This window comes from Lemur catta, chromosome 19, assembly GCF_020740605.2.
Source record: "Lemur catta isolate mLemCat1 chromosome 19, mLemCat1.pri, whole genome shotgun sequence".
Classification (NCBI taxonomy): domain Eukaryota; kingdom Metazoa; phylum Chordata; class Mammalia; order Primates; family Lemuridae; genus Lemur; species Lemur catta.
The window spans coordinates 30,001,235-30,016,511 of NC_059146.1; the positions used below are offsets into that span (position 1 = coordinate 30,001,235).

The 15,277-nt window shown below is 50.0% G+C and overlaps 1 protein-coding gene across 1 annotated transcript; it reads right to left on the reverse strand.

The window, feature by feature from the left end:
• Positions 1-3,396: 3,396 nt before the first annotated feature.
• Positions 3,397-14,780, reverse strand: ACP7 (acid phosphatase 7, tartrate resistant (putative)). Its single transcript, XM_045532060.1, has 12 exons — positions 14,650-14,780; positions 9,335-9,535; positions 8,874-9,056; positions 7,927-8,050; positions 7,358-7,420; positions 7,146-7,260; positions 6,952-7,059; positions 6,803-6,860; positions 6,654-6,721; positions 6,472-6,543; positions 4,639-4,776; positions 3,397-3,739 (listed from the first exon to the last, which is right to left on the reverse strand). The coding sequence occupies exons 1-12, from the start codon at positions 14,771-14,773 to the stop codon at positions 3,674-3,676; spliced, it is 1,320 nt and encodes a 439-aa protein (XP_045388016.1). The 5' UTR covers positions 14,774-14,780; the 3' UTR covers positions 3,397-3,673.
• Positions 14,781-15,277: the final 497 nt, after the last annotated feature.

A 15,277-nucleotide genomic window follows, 5' to 3' on the forward strand; every position in this document is an offset into this window, starting at 1 on the left:
AAATGTACCATAGAATTTAAGATTTTAATAATGGAGAGGCTAGGTGGGAGGTTCATGGGAACTCTACTATCTTTGCAATTTCCTTAAATCTAAAACTGTTCCAAAAAATAAAGTTTATTCTTAAAAATGGAAAAAATGCAGTACACGAATTTATGCTAATTTAAGCAGGAAAGAAAAACAAATCACAACCCCTCCCATATCATATGATAGTATTTTCAGTTTTAAAAAATCGGGGGTTACTAGGAGACATACCAAAATGTTGAAAATTAGAAGTTGTTAGCAATGGGACAGCAGGGAAATTTCCACTTCTACCTGATTCTTTTATGTATTTACCATGTACAGTATGATGTTTTGAAGCATATATACATTGTGGAATGACTAAACCTAGCTAATTAACACATGCATTACCCCACATATCATTTTTGTGTCTACTTCATTGTTTTGCATGGTTTGAATTTATTATTTTTTTTAAAGCAACGAGTGTGTTTCTTTTTCACCTGAAATAAAATTAAAATATTATTATTTAAAAAATTTTCTGAAAAGAGGCAGCAAAGATCTCCAGGGACAGGGAGGGAGCAGGGAGTCGGTGGGAAATGAGTGTAGCAGAGCCAGGGTGGGGCTTGGAGGTGGCAGAAGTGGAGAGATTCTAGATAGATTTTAAAGGCACACGGAATTTCCTAGCGAATTGGATGTGGGGCATGAGAAAAAGAGGAGTCAAGGACGAGACCAAGGCTTTCAATCTCATTTAATCCCAAGGCAATCGCACAAAGTACCACCATCCTTATGTTACAGAGGTTCAGAGAGGGCTGGTGATCAGCTCATGGTCACACAGGAAGTGAGAGAGCTGAGATTTGAACCCAGTTTGTCTGGCGCCAGTGCTAGGCCTTTGCCCTCTGTGAACCCCATCTTTGCACAGCCCCACCCAGCCCAGGACAGAACGTGCCGGGCCCACATCATGCACCAGCTCAGTCCTGGGCTGCAACATGCAATGACTCTCCAGTTTGTGAGTTCACGGTCTCGTTCCAGCCCTCCGTGGCATTCCCTCATTGCTGGTCACCTGTGTTGGGTAACCACGTTTCCCTGCCTGCCTGCGAGAGGGTATGACTGGGGCTGATTCATTGCTGTCCCCGGCATTACCTGGCTGGATCCTGGCATGTGGCAGCCTAAGACGACAAATATTTATTAAGCATCTATCTTGTGCTGGCCAAAACTGGGATGTAGCCCTGAGTCCCACCCTCCTGAGGTTGAAGAGTCCAGTGGGGGAGTCACAGAGACACACATCCAGACAGTGACAGCCCAGAATGGGCAGGGCTTGGATGAGGGGAGCCCAGGGCCCCCAACCCAGCCGGAGAAGGGGCCCAGGAGGGTTTGGTAGATGTGATGGACTCATGAGTGAACAAAATGGCCCACACCTGTAATCCTAGCACTCTGGGAGGCTGAGGTGGGAGGATGGCTTGAGCTCAGGAGTTTGAGACCAGCCTGAGCAAGAGTGAGAACCCTGTCTCTACTAAAAATGAAAAATTAGACGGGTGTAGTGGTACACGCCTATAGTCCCAGCTACTCAGGAGGCTGAGGCAGGAGGATCGCTCGAGCCCAGGAGTTGGAGGTTGCAGTGAGCTACAATGATGCCACGGCACTCTACCCAGGCTGACAGAATGAGACTCTGTCTCAAAAAAAAAAGGAAATTGAACCTTACTCCCCACTTTCAAAAAAGAAAGAAAAGAAAGAAAGAGGCCGGGAGCAGTGGCTCACTCCTGTAATCCTAGCACTCTGGGAGGCCGAGACAGGAGGATCGCTCAAGGTCAGGAGTTTGAGACCAGTCTGAGCAAGAGTGAGACCCCGTCTCTACTAAAAATAGAAAGAAATGATCTGGACAGCTAAAAATATATATAGAAAAAAATTAGCCATACATGGTGGCACATGCCTGTAGTCCCAGCTACTCGGGAGGCTAAGGCAGGAGGATGGCTTAAGCCCAGGAGTTTGAGGTTGCTGTGAGCTAGGCTGATGCCACGGCACTCTAGCCTGGGCAACAGAGCGAGACTCTGTCAGAAAGAAAGAAAGAAAGAAAGAGAGAAAGAGAGAGAGAGAGAAAGAGAGAGAGAGAGAGAAGGAAGGAAGGAAGGAAGGAAGGAAGGAAGGAAGGAAGGAAGGAAGGAAGGAAGGAAGGAAGGAAGGAAGGAAGAAAGAAAGAAACAAGTAAAACAGGGATGGGACAGGGAACAATTGAGGGTATTTTAGCCGGGTCATCAGGGAAGGCCCCTGAGGAGGGGACATTGGGGCTGAGGCCTGAGGTTGAGGAGGTGCCAACCCGGAGGAGCTGGGAGACAGCACTCGGGAGCACAAACAGCCCGTGCGCAGGCCCCACAGTGAGACAGAGCTCAGCATGTTCCAGAAGCCCCAAGGACACCGGTGTGCAGCAGCTGAAACTGCAGCACAGTGACTAAACGCAAGCTCATCCCACAGGGCTGGGGCCCACAGGCCTCCCTAGAGGCAGCCCCCAGCCTCTGCGTCAGACTCCGTGGGTCAGATCTCATCCTTCGCCTGCACAGAGCCCTCCCTGGCTCCATCCAAAGTCCTCACTGTGGCCCACAAGGCCCCACACAATCTGTCCCCGTCACCTGCCTGTCCTCGACCTCAGTCTCCTCTCCCTCTCTCTGCTCCAGCCACACTGGCCTCCTTGTGGATACTCCAACGGGGCAGGCGCCCTTCTGTCTCCGGGCCTTTGCACTGGCTGTGTCTCTGCCTGCAGTGCTCTTCCCTCCCTCACCTCCTTAGATCAAATGTCACCCTCTCAGTGAGGTCACCCTGAGCAGATGTGTATTTAACCTACTTATTTGTCACGTTTACTTCTGACTCCCTGGTCAGAATGTCAGCTCCATGAGGGCAGAGGTCCCTGTCTTGTCCATGGCTGTCCCCCCAGTACTGAGAACGGGGCCTGGCACGTTGTAGACACGCAATAAATAATGATTAAATAAATAAAAGGAAGAAGGGAAAGAGAGAAAGAAGGAAAGGGAGGAAAAAGGGAAGAAAGTGGCACATCTGTCAGCTCGTACGGCTTGTCAGCTGCCCCGGCTGAGAGGCAGGAGTGTTAACACTTCCCGTCTTCCCGGATAAGGCAGTGGCAGGCTGGAAAACTGAGGCACAAAGGGACACTGGGTAGCACTCCTTGAAGGACAGGGAGCCAGGCTTCAGACTGGCTCTGAGGACCTGGATGAGAAGAGAAAGCCCCGGCGCCCCCTGCTGGTGAGTGGTGTCACGCTGGTTGTGTCCACCTTGCTGCCTTGAGGCTGGCGATCCCCGTGGCCAGGTGGGCAGGAGAGGCGGCGGCCCAGGGGCATCCTGGCAGAAGTGCAGAGTCCACGGAGGCACAGCTATAATCCTCTTTATTCCTGAGGCCCCGTGGGCACCCTGCCTGGTCAGTGCCAGGCAGGAGGGCAGGGCTGCGCTGCCAGGGACCCCCCCTGTGTCACTTTGGGCCTGCGTACCTGCCCTCCCTCCACAGCCAGCCAGGACTCCCACCTCTCCAGGCGGGAGAGCTTCGCCGGCTCCATCAGAGCTGCATCCACCCCACGTGGGGCCTCCAGAGGGCAGGAGAGTCAGGACCCGCCTTGACTCCCCCTCCAGGCTGGGCAGTGACTGGTCACCGGGTTCCTGATGACAGCTGCCCCCAGCCCTACAGGTACATCCTCCGGCCGAGCAGGGGTCTCACCACCCAGAAGTCATCCACAATCTTCCCGTCCTGTGAGGCACAAAAACAGGGAAGGTGGTGAGAACAGAAAGCCTGAACTCTGATGGCCTGGGTTCAAATCCCGTCTCTGCCTCTGACCGGGCGTCCAACATTGAGCAAGTTGCTAGACTTCTCTGAGCCTCAGTTTTCCTCGTCTAAAAAGCGAGGATGGTAGTAATAGTACCTACATCATCGATGTTGTGGGAATTAAGTGAGATAATATTTGTAAAGGCTTACAACAGAGCCTGGCACATGGCAAGGCCTGCATAAGTGCAGGCTATGATTATTAGAGCACAAACCGCATAGTCAGACAAACCTGGTTTATATTCCAGTGCGTCACTCTCTGTGCAGCCTTAAGCACACGATAGGACTCTGAGCTTAACTTCCACGTTCCATGCAGTGGTGACAGCAATAGAACAGCCCACACGGGGTAATCGTGCCAACTGAACGAGATATGCAGACACCTGTGCCTGGTGCACATGCCACTCGATAAATGGTGGCTGTCAGATCCCAGCTCAGCCATCCTCCAGCTGTGTGACCCTGGGAAAATTACCTCCCCTCTCTGAGCCTCAGTTCCCTCATCTGTAAAATGGAAAGAAAATCCACCCTTATGGGATTGTTGAATTTACCAAGTCCTAGACACTGTTCTAAGCACTTTATATATAATAAGTCATTCAACCCCCATATAATCTTATGAGGCAGAAACTGTTATCATACCCTTTTCACAGATGGGAAAACTGAGGCTCAAGATAAGTTGCTTGAGGTTATCCAGCTGATAAGTAGTAGAGGCAGGATTTGAACCCCAGATTTCTAGCTCTAGAGTCCAAGTTCTTAAACACTCAGCTCCCAAACACGCTAGGCCTCGTGGCTCACTGCTGCAGGTGACTTGGGCCTGGGCCTCACTGACCTACCTGGTCATCGGACACCTGCTGGATGTGCATGTGGCTCCCGTTCAGGATGTGCAGCCGCGTGTACCCGTACTCCTTCACGCGAACAGCGCTCCAGGGCCTCGGGAAGACGGCAAAGGGAGTGAGCAGCTCCTCACAGCCCTGCGGGGCGGAACTGGTCAGGCCGGGGGCTGAGACAGGTGGAGGACCCCCAGGAAACAGAAATGACCCGGCCACCCCCAAGGAAGACAAAGCCAGCTAAGACTCGGCCACAATAATGCTCACAATTGAGTGTTTTGACCCAGCCTGGCTTCCGCTGCCCGGGTCTTTGACTGCTAGAAAAGTACCTGGCTGCGCAAGACTGCCCCCTAAGGCAGGCATTTTCTGTAAAAGCCCTGACCTGGAAGCCGCCCAAATGCCCAGCAGGGGAGCCAGTTAAATAAATTATAGCACAGCCATCCCAAGCAGGGAGATACAGAAAGGTGGCCAAGATGTGTTTGTGAAGGGGAAAAAGCAATCTGAAGAATAGAAGAAAACACTGGGTCTTAATTCTGGTTGCATAATAGACCCTCTGAGAAAGCTTTTTATTTATTTGTTTTTTGGGGTTTTTTGAGAAAAGGTCTCTGTTGCCTGGGCTCTAGAGTGCAGTGGTGTCGTCATAGCTCACAGCAACCTCCAACTCCTGGGCTCAAGCCATCCTCCTGCCTCAGCCTCCCAAGCAGTAGGGACTGCAGGCACGTGCCACCATGCCTGGCTAATTTTTCTGTTTTTTGTAGAGATGGGCAAGGGGGGGGTGTCTCAATATGTTGCTTAGGCTGGTCTCGAACTCCTGACCTCAAGCGATCCTCCCGCCTCAGCCTCCCAGCGTGCTAGCATTACAGGTGTGTGTGAGCCCAGCCCCATGTTGATTTTTAAAAGTGGGTGCTACAGTTACCCATCTCTGTCTAAACAATCACTCATCTGTGTATGCACAGGACACTGCAGAATGCCACCCTAGACCCGGAACAACCGAGAGCTAGGCGAGAGGTGGCGAGGGTGGCTGCTGTTTATCTCCTGACCTCTGCACTGTTTGAATTTTTATCATGAGTGGCTCTTACTTTGATCTTAATAATTCGAAAGGATCAGCTTAAAAAACTAAGCCTTTTCTCCTTGGAGAAGGGGCTGATACCAAGGCTGGGCAGGGAAAACAGGGACGTGCTCACTAAATGACGGGGACATGTGGAAAGGGACAGGGAGCCCAGCCCACCTGAGAGAGCTCCTGCCGGCCAGAGCTGCTGCAACTTGAGCATCCAAATAAATAACAGTAGTGTTGGTTTATAACCAGCACAATAAAATAGATTACCCAGGAGTCCACACTGACATAAATAAATAGTTAACCAACTAAACAAATGGGGCAGAAGGTGCAATGTCCCGTTACAGAAGGATTGCAATGAATAAATCTTGGAAGAATGAGGGAAATAGCAAGTCCCCATCAGAACACGGCAGTAATAACTGTTGCAGGCAGGATCCGCCGACGGGCGCTACAGTTAGGGGCTGAAAGTGTGAGGAGAAACAAGACATTTGCAGGATCTGCAAGTATCTCCCCAAGACAGTTATGAATTAAAAAGGGAACTATAGTAAAACTTTACCGTGGAGCAAACCCAACCCCTGCCACTTATGCAACCTGTGACATTGAGCGAGTATTTTCCCTGAGCCTCTGTCCCTGCATCCGTACAAGGGACGTGCTGCTAGGAGTACCTAACCGTAGGGATGCAGGTTGAGTGACATCAAGAGTGTGAAGCACAGGGCACCCGGGCTGGAACATGGTCAGCCCTCGATACAAGAGGGGAGAAGCCAAGGCGCCCTCCCGCTGCTCACCGCGGATCCTGTGATGATGTGGACAGGGCCACGAGGGTTGGTGTAGGGCAACTCTAGGCTGCCGTTAAATACCTGGAGAAAGGGAACAAGTATGTGGGGGCGTGGTCACACCAGGCCATGCCCAGCGTGTCTGGCCACCTTGGCACCAGCCATGTGGGTGCTTAGCCCTCCACCTGCCTCACCTGGTAGTTGTAAATTGGCCACAGCCGTTCGTACGAGTGCTCGTGCGCCCACAGCTGCAGGTCCACTCCTGAGACAGAGCAGGTGGGGTCAGGCCCCTGGGTCGGGGAGAGAGGGGGCATGGGGCTGGGCTGTCCCAGGGGTCACTCACCGTATTTGTAGAAAAGATCCTCCAACCCATACTGCTTGCCTCGGAGGCCTTTGCGGACCTGGGCAGGGTGAATGAGCAGGTGAGGCTCAGGCCGAAGCCCCACCTGGCTCTCATCGCCTCCACCCCCCACCCAGAAAGGGGGTCCTCACCTTGCTCTCGTGCCTCTTGCAGTCATCCAAATCCGCGTTGGAGCAGTACATGGGCCGGTGGCCCATGGTAATGATCCAGGGCCGAGCCACCCGGTTCTTATTGGCTTTCTAGAGAGAAGGGCGCAGGTCAGGTGAAGGGCAGGGGTGGGTGCAGGGGGAGGTGAGGGACGGAAGGGGACCCCCACCCAGGTTACCTGGAGGTCACTCTCCAGCCAGCGAAACTGCCTCTCTACTAGGTGGCGGCCGTAATGGAGAAAGAAATACACCTCCGTGGAGAAGGAGATGATGTGGGCCGGACCCAGATCCCAGCTGGAGGGGTCAAAGGGCAGGGGTCAGAGACAGGGTCTCCTCTGCATCTTCCATCCTTCAGGGGAGACAGGCCAGTCCCCCAGTCCCCCCAGAGTACCTGTACCACAGGCCTTCATTGTCCCCCGGCATGCTGAAGCGAGCTTTGTAGTTAGAGAAGTTGCTGGAAAAAGGAAGTAAAAGGGAGGGGGTGAGGGGCTGGGTGCCCCAGCCCATTCTCAGGCCCCCCCACCCCCTCTCCTCTTGACATACAAAGAGAGGCCACAGGGCCGGGCGCGGTGGCTCAGGCCTGTAATCCTGGCACTCTGGGAGACCAAGGCGGGAGGATCACTTGAGCTTAGGAGTTTGAGACCACCCTGAGCAAGAGTGAGACTCCAACTCTACTAAAAATAGAAAAATTAGCTGGCGCAGTGGTGGGCACCTGTAGCCCTAGCTCCTCAGGAGGCTGAGGCAGGAGGATCGCTTGAGCCCAGGAGTTGGAGGTTGCTGTGAGCTAGGCTGACGCCACAGCACTCTAGCCAGGCGACAGAGCGAGACCGTGCCTCCAAAAAAATAAAAGAGAGGGAGAGAGACTCCACAGTATGAGGGACTAAGGGAGACACCAAGAAGGACAGACACAACCATTTTTACTGATCCGGCCGGCCCCTCCCCCGCAGCCCTTGTCCTCACTAGCGTTCCTCGTGATTCCCGGGGCACGTCATGTACGGCAGGCTGGCAGCCACCGGCTCGATGAGCCGCATGAACCTGTCCCCGACACGGGCATTGTCCTGATCCATGTCGTAGGCAAAATCTCCTGGGGACGGGAGGCAGAGGACAGTGAGCACCCAAACGTGGCTCTGCTTTTGTCGGAAGTGAGAGATCTGGTCGCTCAGGTGTGGGCTGTGCCACCCCTGGCCTCGGTGCTCCCCCAGCCCCCCAATCCCTGCCTCACACCCACCTACATGTGCTTGGGACATGTCTGGTCCCTCTCAGGACCATGAGCACATCAGCCCCCATCTGTCTGCCCCGCATCCCCTCCCAGAACAACAACATTAAAACTGAGAGTCCGGTACCAATTTTGTACCAGGCGCAGTTCCAAAGGCTTTATGGACATGATCACCCAAGTCTTTGAAACTCCCTCTGTGGGGGATTATCCCCAGTTCAGATGGGGAAACTGAGGCTCCAGGTCACAGAGCCAGTTAGTGAAGATTCAGGAATAAAATCCGGAGCCTGGCTGCAGAGTCTGCCCTTGAACCATGCAGGCCCCAGGCCCCAGCTCCCATGTCATCCCCTGTCCCCTCAAATAACAGCGGCGGCAGCAGCAATAATGACAATAGCACACACTTAATGTAGCACTCACACCCTGCCAGGCCGTGTGAACTTAAGCAGTCGCCATGACAATCCTGGGAACTGGGAACTCGCTTTACCCCTGGTGATAATAATCTGCAGGGGAAAAGCAAAGCTCACGGCAGTAAGTGCAGAGTTGGAATTTTAGCCTGGGCAACAGGTTAGCCAAAGTCACCCTCTCCGTGGTCTGCAGAGCCACACTGGCCCCGGCCCTCTCCCGTCCGCTGTCCTGGCGCTGCCCCCCACCCCTGCTTCCCCCACCTCCAGGCACACCCTTGCTGATGCCTCACCCACATGGAGAACAGCGTCGTACATGCCCTGCTGGGTCTCCCTGCGCAGCCGGGGCAGGGCCTTCGGGTTGTCAGCCCCCAGGTCCCCAAACACAGCCAGGCGGGGGCTCCAGTGCACCCCATTCTTCAGGGCCCTGAAGCGGAAACGACGGCTCCAGCCCTGGGCACTGCCACAGCGGTAAACTAAGAAAGAGGAAAAGATCACGGTCAGCCGGGACGGACGCCCCAGGACCTCTCCCCCAACCCCTGTCCTCTTGGAGTGGCGGAAGGGCTGACACACGCCCCCTGTCCCCCTTCCCCAGCACCTCCCACTTTCATGGCGGCAGCATCGCGTACAATAGGCTTGCGGGGAAGCAGAGGAGTTTCCAGCCTGGCCTGAGCCACCGCCAGTGGTAGCTTCCAGTCTGCATCCCCCTCCTCTTCCTGCTCCCGTCAACACCCGAGCCTGGGACCCTTCTCACCATACTCAGCCCCGGGCAGCAGCCCCCGCAGCGTGACACGGTGCATGTACAGCTTCCTCCGGAGAACACCCCCATCCACAAAGGTGCTGAAGGTGCCCTGGGCCCGGAGGGGCAGGGGCCCCGACAGCTGCAACCCAAACTGCACTTCAGAGCGGGCTGGGACCCATGTGGTCCAGGTCACAGTCATGGAGCCTGGCTCACCTGGGGAGAAAGGAACAGGGACACTGGGCAGTGAGGCCTGGGCAGGGCGGGGCGGGCCACTGACTGCAACAGCTCTGGAACATTTCGTAGGTAAGGACACCGGTTCTGGAGCTGCCCAAGTTCAATCCTAGCTCTGCCATTTCCACGCTGTGCTGGCCTTGCGCAGGTCATGTCATCTCTCTGAGCCTCAGTTTCCCTATCTGTAAAATGGGATAGTAACAGTATCTACCCTTTAAGGTTTTTATGAGGCTTAGATGAATAAATATAAGTACAGCACTCGAAACAGTGCCTGCTACAGTCGGAGTTATATGGGGGAATGAATATTATTATTAATACCATTGTTTATTGTGCACGGGCCATGTGCCAAACATTGCACACACATGATACCACTGAAGGGTTGCCCACGCAGATGTCTGGAGGCCAGCTAGGTCATATAAAGGGGGACAAGGGCCAGCTGTAAGGCAGCAGGGAGTTGCAGAGCATGTGGCAAACTGCACACCCCACCCTGTCTAAAAGGGACAGCCATCACTCAGCACTGGTGATGGCCACAAAGCAGGAAGCAGGCCCAGTACCACCAAATCTATTGACTTCTAGAGCAAATCTTTACACAGTGGTTTTTATAACCTAGGAGCATATATAGATAGATATGCAAATCCAGATTTTTTCTTTTTTAAGAGATAGGCTCTCGCTCTGTCACACAGGCTGGAGTACGGTGGTGTGATCATAGCTCACTGCAACCTCGAAAACCTGGGCTCAAGTGATCCTCCCGCCTCAGCCTCCTGAGTCGCTGGGACTACAGGTGTGTGCCACCATGCCAACTGACTGTTTTTTATGTTTTGTAGAGACACGGTCTCCCTTTGTTACCCAGGCTGGTCTCAAACTCCTGGCCTCAGGTGATCCTCCTGCCTCAGCCTCCCAAAGCGCTGGGTCCAGATTTTTAAGTGATAGCTTCAAATTCTTAAATGCTAGCAACCAAATCAAGGTTTTAAAAATACCATGTGGTATAGCATAGTGTTAAGAGCATGGGTTCTTCCTCCAGCAATTCATGTGCACAGGGTTATTTATGGCAGCACTCTTTATAATTGCAAAATACGGGAAACAACCAAAATGCCCAGATTTAAGAGAGTGACTGAATAAGATCCACGCAGTGGTGTACAAAAGAACAAGCTCTAAGAACAGTTATGAAATGATTTCCAGGACATATTGTTAAACCAAAAAAAGCAAAGTGCACAGGAGTATAGTCAGATACCCTTAATATAAGGGGATATAAGAGAATATGCTGGTATCTGCTTACTTGTGCAAAAGAAATACGGGAAGAATACACCGGGAACTAAAAACATGGATCACTTACGGGGGTGGGTGGGAAATGGGGTGGAAAAGGGGGCAATGGGAACAGAGTAGCAGGGATGAGGAAGGAGAGACACTTCTCTGAGTCAATCTTTTTTATCACACTTTGACGGCCACACTAGAAAAAAATTTTTTTTCCCTGGGATCATGATGTTTTATTACAAAAATAGAATAAAAACTTCGAAAACAAAACAATCTTTTCTAATTTAATGAAAAATTTGTTATTTTTTATTGTTTTCTGTGCATGAGTTGTATGCAACTTGAAAAATACTTACCCAGGGTGAAGAGATGTGTGAGTTACATATGCTTCAGGAGGCCCCGGCTCGAAACTAGCATGAGTTAAATACAACTCACATGGCAGTTAATGTTATCATTCTGATACCCGGAACAATAGTCATGTTTCATATGTCCTTCACACACCCAAAATATAAACTAATAAAACCACCAGGATGTGGGGGGAGCCCAATATGGAATATAAACACTAATACACAGACCTAACGATGTTAAAAAAATGAATTACATAGCCACACTGAAGGGGTTGGGGAAGAAAAATAACTGTGGGAAACAATGTCCTAACTGGGTATTTTAAGGCTAAAGCCAAAAAGGACTGTGCATAAAGACTGTCACCTAGTTGGTAAGTGCGTCTCCTGAAATATGGGCAGACAATTCTGAAACTGCTTTATGCATGTGCTAGGATTGAGCAAATAAGTGAGTACATTGTAGACAGTGAAAGTCAGGTTTCTCAATGTTAGAGAAAGAAGTTACAAATAAGGAAAGATGAGGCTAAAATAAACCCTTGGTGTTGGGCTGAAATTAGAAGTATCAGTATGATGTCATGGCATTTTGTATGTACACAGAGAGATGGGTACAGAAATGTGGGTTGTGAACATGCACGTTAGCATACATGCACGTGTTGTCTTGCTCTGTCTGTTTAGCCTAGAAGCCCCCAGCATGAGCACCCCCCAGTAGCATGAGCACATCTAGCGCTCAGATCTTAGTTTCTAAATACCCATTCTCTAATGAGAGGATCTAGGACCCCTTGGAGAAACTGCTGATTCCAGGGATGAGACAAGAAATATATAAGACGAGCATGGAATAATTTGTGGTGTCATAAACTGAAGAAGTGCTCAAAAATGATGGGGGCTTGCTGAAAGAACAGAGAATCCAATATGAAGAAATTGCTGAGACCAATCTGGGACAATCTGAGTACCAGAATAAATAATGATAGAATTAGATTTTCACCCATGGGAATATAATAAATATCCATGAGTCCATGATATAAACAAATAATTGAATAACTAAATAAGTGGAGCAGAGAGGGATGGCCCTTCTTATGGAAAACTTTCAATTACATGGAAAGAGGTACTTAGAAAATTAGAAAATCACAATTAGAAAGTCACCTCACTAATAATTGTTGCAGATAAGATCCACGGGTGGATGGTAAAATTGGTGGGCAAACATTCAGAAGAAATGGAATTTGCATAGTCTTGAGCAATCTCCCCCAAGATATTTATCAACAACAAAGGAAAGAATTATTACTTTATAGTGGAGAAACCCAGCAGGCATCTCCTTATCCAAACAATCAAGCTCAACATCAGTGACAGCAATAAGTCACATCAACATCGTGATCCACTGAGAAGGACACAACATCCCATCTGTGATCATCTTGCCAAAAATAGGTAACTTAATTCCAATCAAGAGAAAACATCAGACAAACCCAAAATGATATCCAACAAAGTAACTGATCAGTACTCAAAAATACCAAGATCGTGAAAGATAAGCGAAGACAGAAAAACTGACACAACAACTAAATGCAGTGTGAGACCCTGGGTTGGCTCCTGGAACAGAAATTGGACATTTGTGGAAAACTGTGAAATTCAAACAAAGGTCTGCAGTTTAGTTAACAGTATTGCACCAATCTTGATTTCCTGGTTTTAACAAGTGCACGACAGTTACACAAGATAGTAACATCAGGGGAAATTGAGCGAAGGGGAGATAGGAACTCTGCAATATCTTTGGAATTTTCTGCTAGATGTAAAATTAATGCAAAATTAAGTTTTAAAGCAAAGATCATGGGCTCTTGAGCCAGCCTGCTGCATTTGAATTCCAGGCTATGTGATCTGGGGTCAGACTCTTCACCTCTGTGAGCCTCAGTTGTACTCTTTTGTCAAATGGGAGTAATAATAGTACCTACAGCTTAAGATTGACTTAAGGTTAAATGAGTTATCTACCCATCTACAGCACTTAGTAAGAATATATTTGCTATTATTATTGTGTAGGCCAATAAAGGACAGCTGTGATCTCACTAGATCTTCACAGTGGCACCATGAGATGGCTTTTTCCGTCTTTCCCATTTCATTGAGGCCTCTGGGCAAAGTGCTTTGTCAAGGTCACTTGGCCAGCAATGCCAAGCCACTTCATTCATGTGGTTTCTGTTTCCACACTGCAACCAACCTTTAAGAAACTGTCTTCTTTAAAAGTGTCGAGGACTTGAAAAATAAGGAAAGACAAGGAAAGACTAAGGAACTGTCACAGATACAAAAGATGAGACTAAATGCAACATGCAATTGTGGATTAGAATAAAGACATTAGTGGAAAACTTGGTGAAATCCGAAGTCTAGTTAATAACATGATCATTGGTGTTAATTTCTTAGCTTTGCCAATGGTATCACAGTTATGTAAGGGATTAGCATGAGGGGAAGCTGGGTGAAGTGTACACAGGAACTCTGTATTGTGTTTGGAACTCATCTATAAGTCAAATTATTTTAAAATAAAGAGCTTAAACATTTTTTAAAAAGAAAGAACTGCGTGTTGAGTTTTCGTGTAGTATCAAAGAAGAATAGCCACAGTTATCTGAAACTCCTATTAAAATCTTCCTCCCTGTTTCAACCACGTGGCTTAGAGCAGATTTTCTTCACTTGCGTCATCCAGTGCAACATATCACAACAGACTGAATCAGAAGCAGATCTGAGGACAATCCCGTTGTCCCCCATTATGCCAGACACGAAAGAGATTTAAAAAGATGTAAATCAATGCCACTCTCTTCACTAAATTTCTCTGTATGCAAATATAGTAATTTTTCATTAAAAAGTCACTTCCATTAATACAGAAAGGATTTGTTATTGTTAATTTTATTTATTATTTAAAAAAACTTTTTGTAGAGATGACATCTCACTATGTCACTCAGGCTGGTCTCAAATTCCTGGCCTCAAGCGATCCTCCAGCCTAGGCCTTCCAAAGTGCTGGGATTACAGGAGTGAGTCGCTGCGCTCAGCCTATAATTGTTCATTTTAAATGACAATAAATATTTTTAAATGACAGTTTTAATTTCTAATATGGTAACTATTACTAGATATAACTCAACACAAACGACAGCTCTCTGAGGTTTTTAGCAGTGCAGAGTCCTGAGACAAAAGCTACCACACACCAAGCTCAGTTCTGCCTCTACACAGGGAGCAACTCATTTACTCCTTGCCAGGAGGTCGCGCTAATATTACTCCATTGTCCGGATGACGATACTGAGACCAGAGAGGTTAAGTCACTTGCCCAACACCACACAGCAGGTAAGTAGCAAAGCTGGAGCTCTAACCCAGGTAGTGTGGGTGCAGAGTGCTCAGAGGTCAAGCTCTAGCCCCACAGGGCACCACCACCTCTTGATCAAGGATCAGCAGGCAGCCTGCGGGGAAGAGGCACCACTGTTGCCTCCAACCATTGAGGCACCACTGGGCTTCTCTGGGAGAGACGTAGGGAGGCTTGGGGACACTTACCTGGGTAGGACAGATGGACTTGCTCTGGGGCAGCACTGGGAGCCCCTGGGGCCCCCTGGACTCCTGAGGAGAACAGTAGAAGCAGACAGCAGCAGGACTCCAAGCGGCATGGAAGGGAGCGCATGGTAGAGAGACGGTGGGGGCAGAGGTGGGGAGAGGAGGAGGACTGAGTAGATGAGATTCCTCAGGTACAGCAGCAAGGGCTGGGAGGATGGAGGATGGAGGAAGATGAGGCAGGGCTGCGGGGTGGGAAGCGAGATGGCAGGGAGGTCTTCAAGGGGGTGGTTATCCAGGCACTGGGGAGAGAAAACAAAAACAATGATCACTATGGAGCAGCAAAGCGCCCTGAGCCTCCCTGCTGCTAAGCACTTGGCATAGATTAACTCCAGGGACCTCACAACATTGCTATGAGGTGGTGGCTCCTGTGACCGTCATCCCGTATCACAGATGAGGAAACTGAGTAACTGAGTGATTCAGTTGCACAGCTGGGATGTGACGGAGCCAGCATTTGGACCCAGGTCGGCCCGATTCCAGAGCCTTGCTCTTCTAACCGCAGCTCACCCTCAAAGCCAGAGGTGTAGTTGTGGGCGTGGGGTGGGAGGCTCAGGGTAGGGGCTTGTCTTTGGTG

What these genes read in the sequence shown, in the direction of transcription:
- ACP7 (XM_045532060.1), bottom strand. Translation starts at nt 14,773, where the DNA reads ATGCGCTCCCTTCCATGCCGCTTGGAGTCCTGCTGCTGTCTGCTTCTA. An exon ending in CGACGCTGTTCTCCATGTGG is followed by an intron (nt 8,051 to 8,873) that starts GTGAGGCATCAG and finishes TCCCGTCCCCAG; the next exon opens with GAGATTTTGCCTACGACATG. An exon ending in GGCTGGAGAGTGACCTCCAG is followed by an intron (nt 7,060 to 7,145) that starts GTAACCTGGGTG and finishes CCTTCTCTCTAG; the next exon opens with AAAGCCAATAAGAACCGGGT.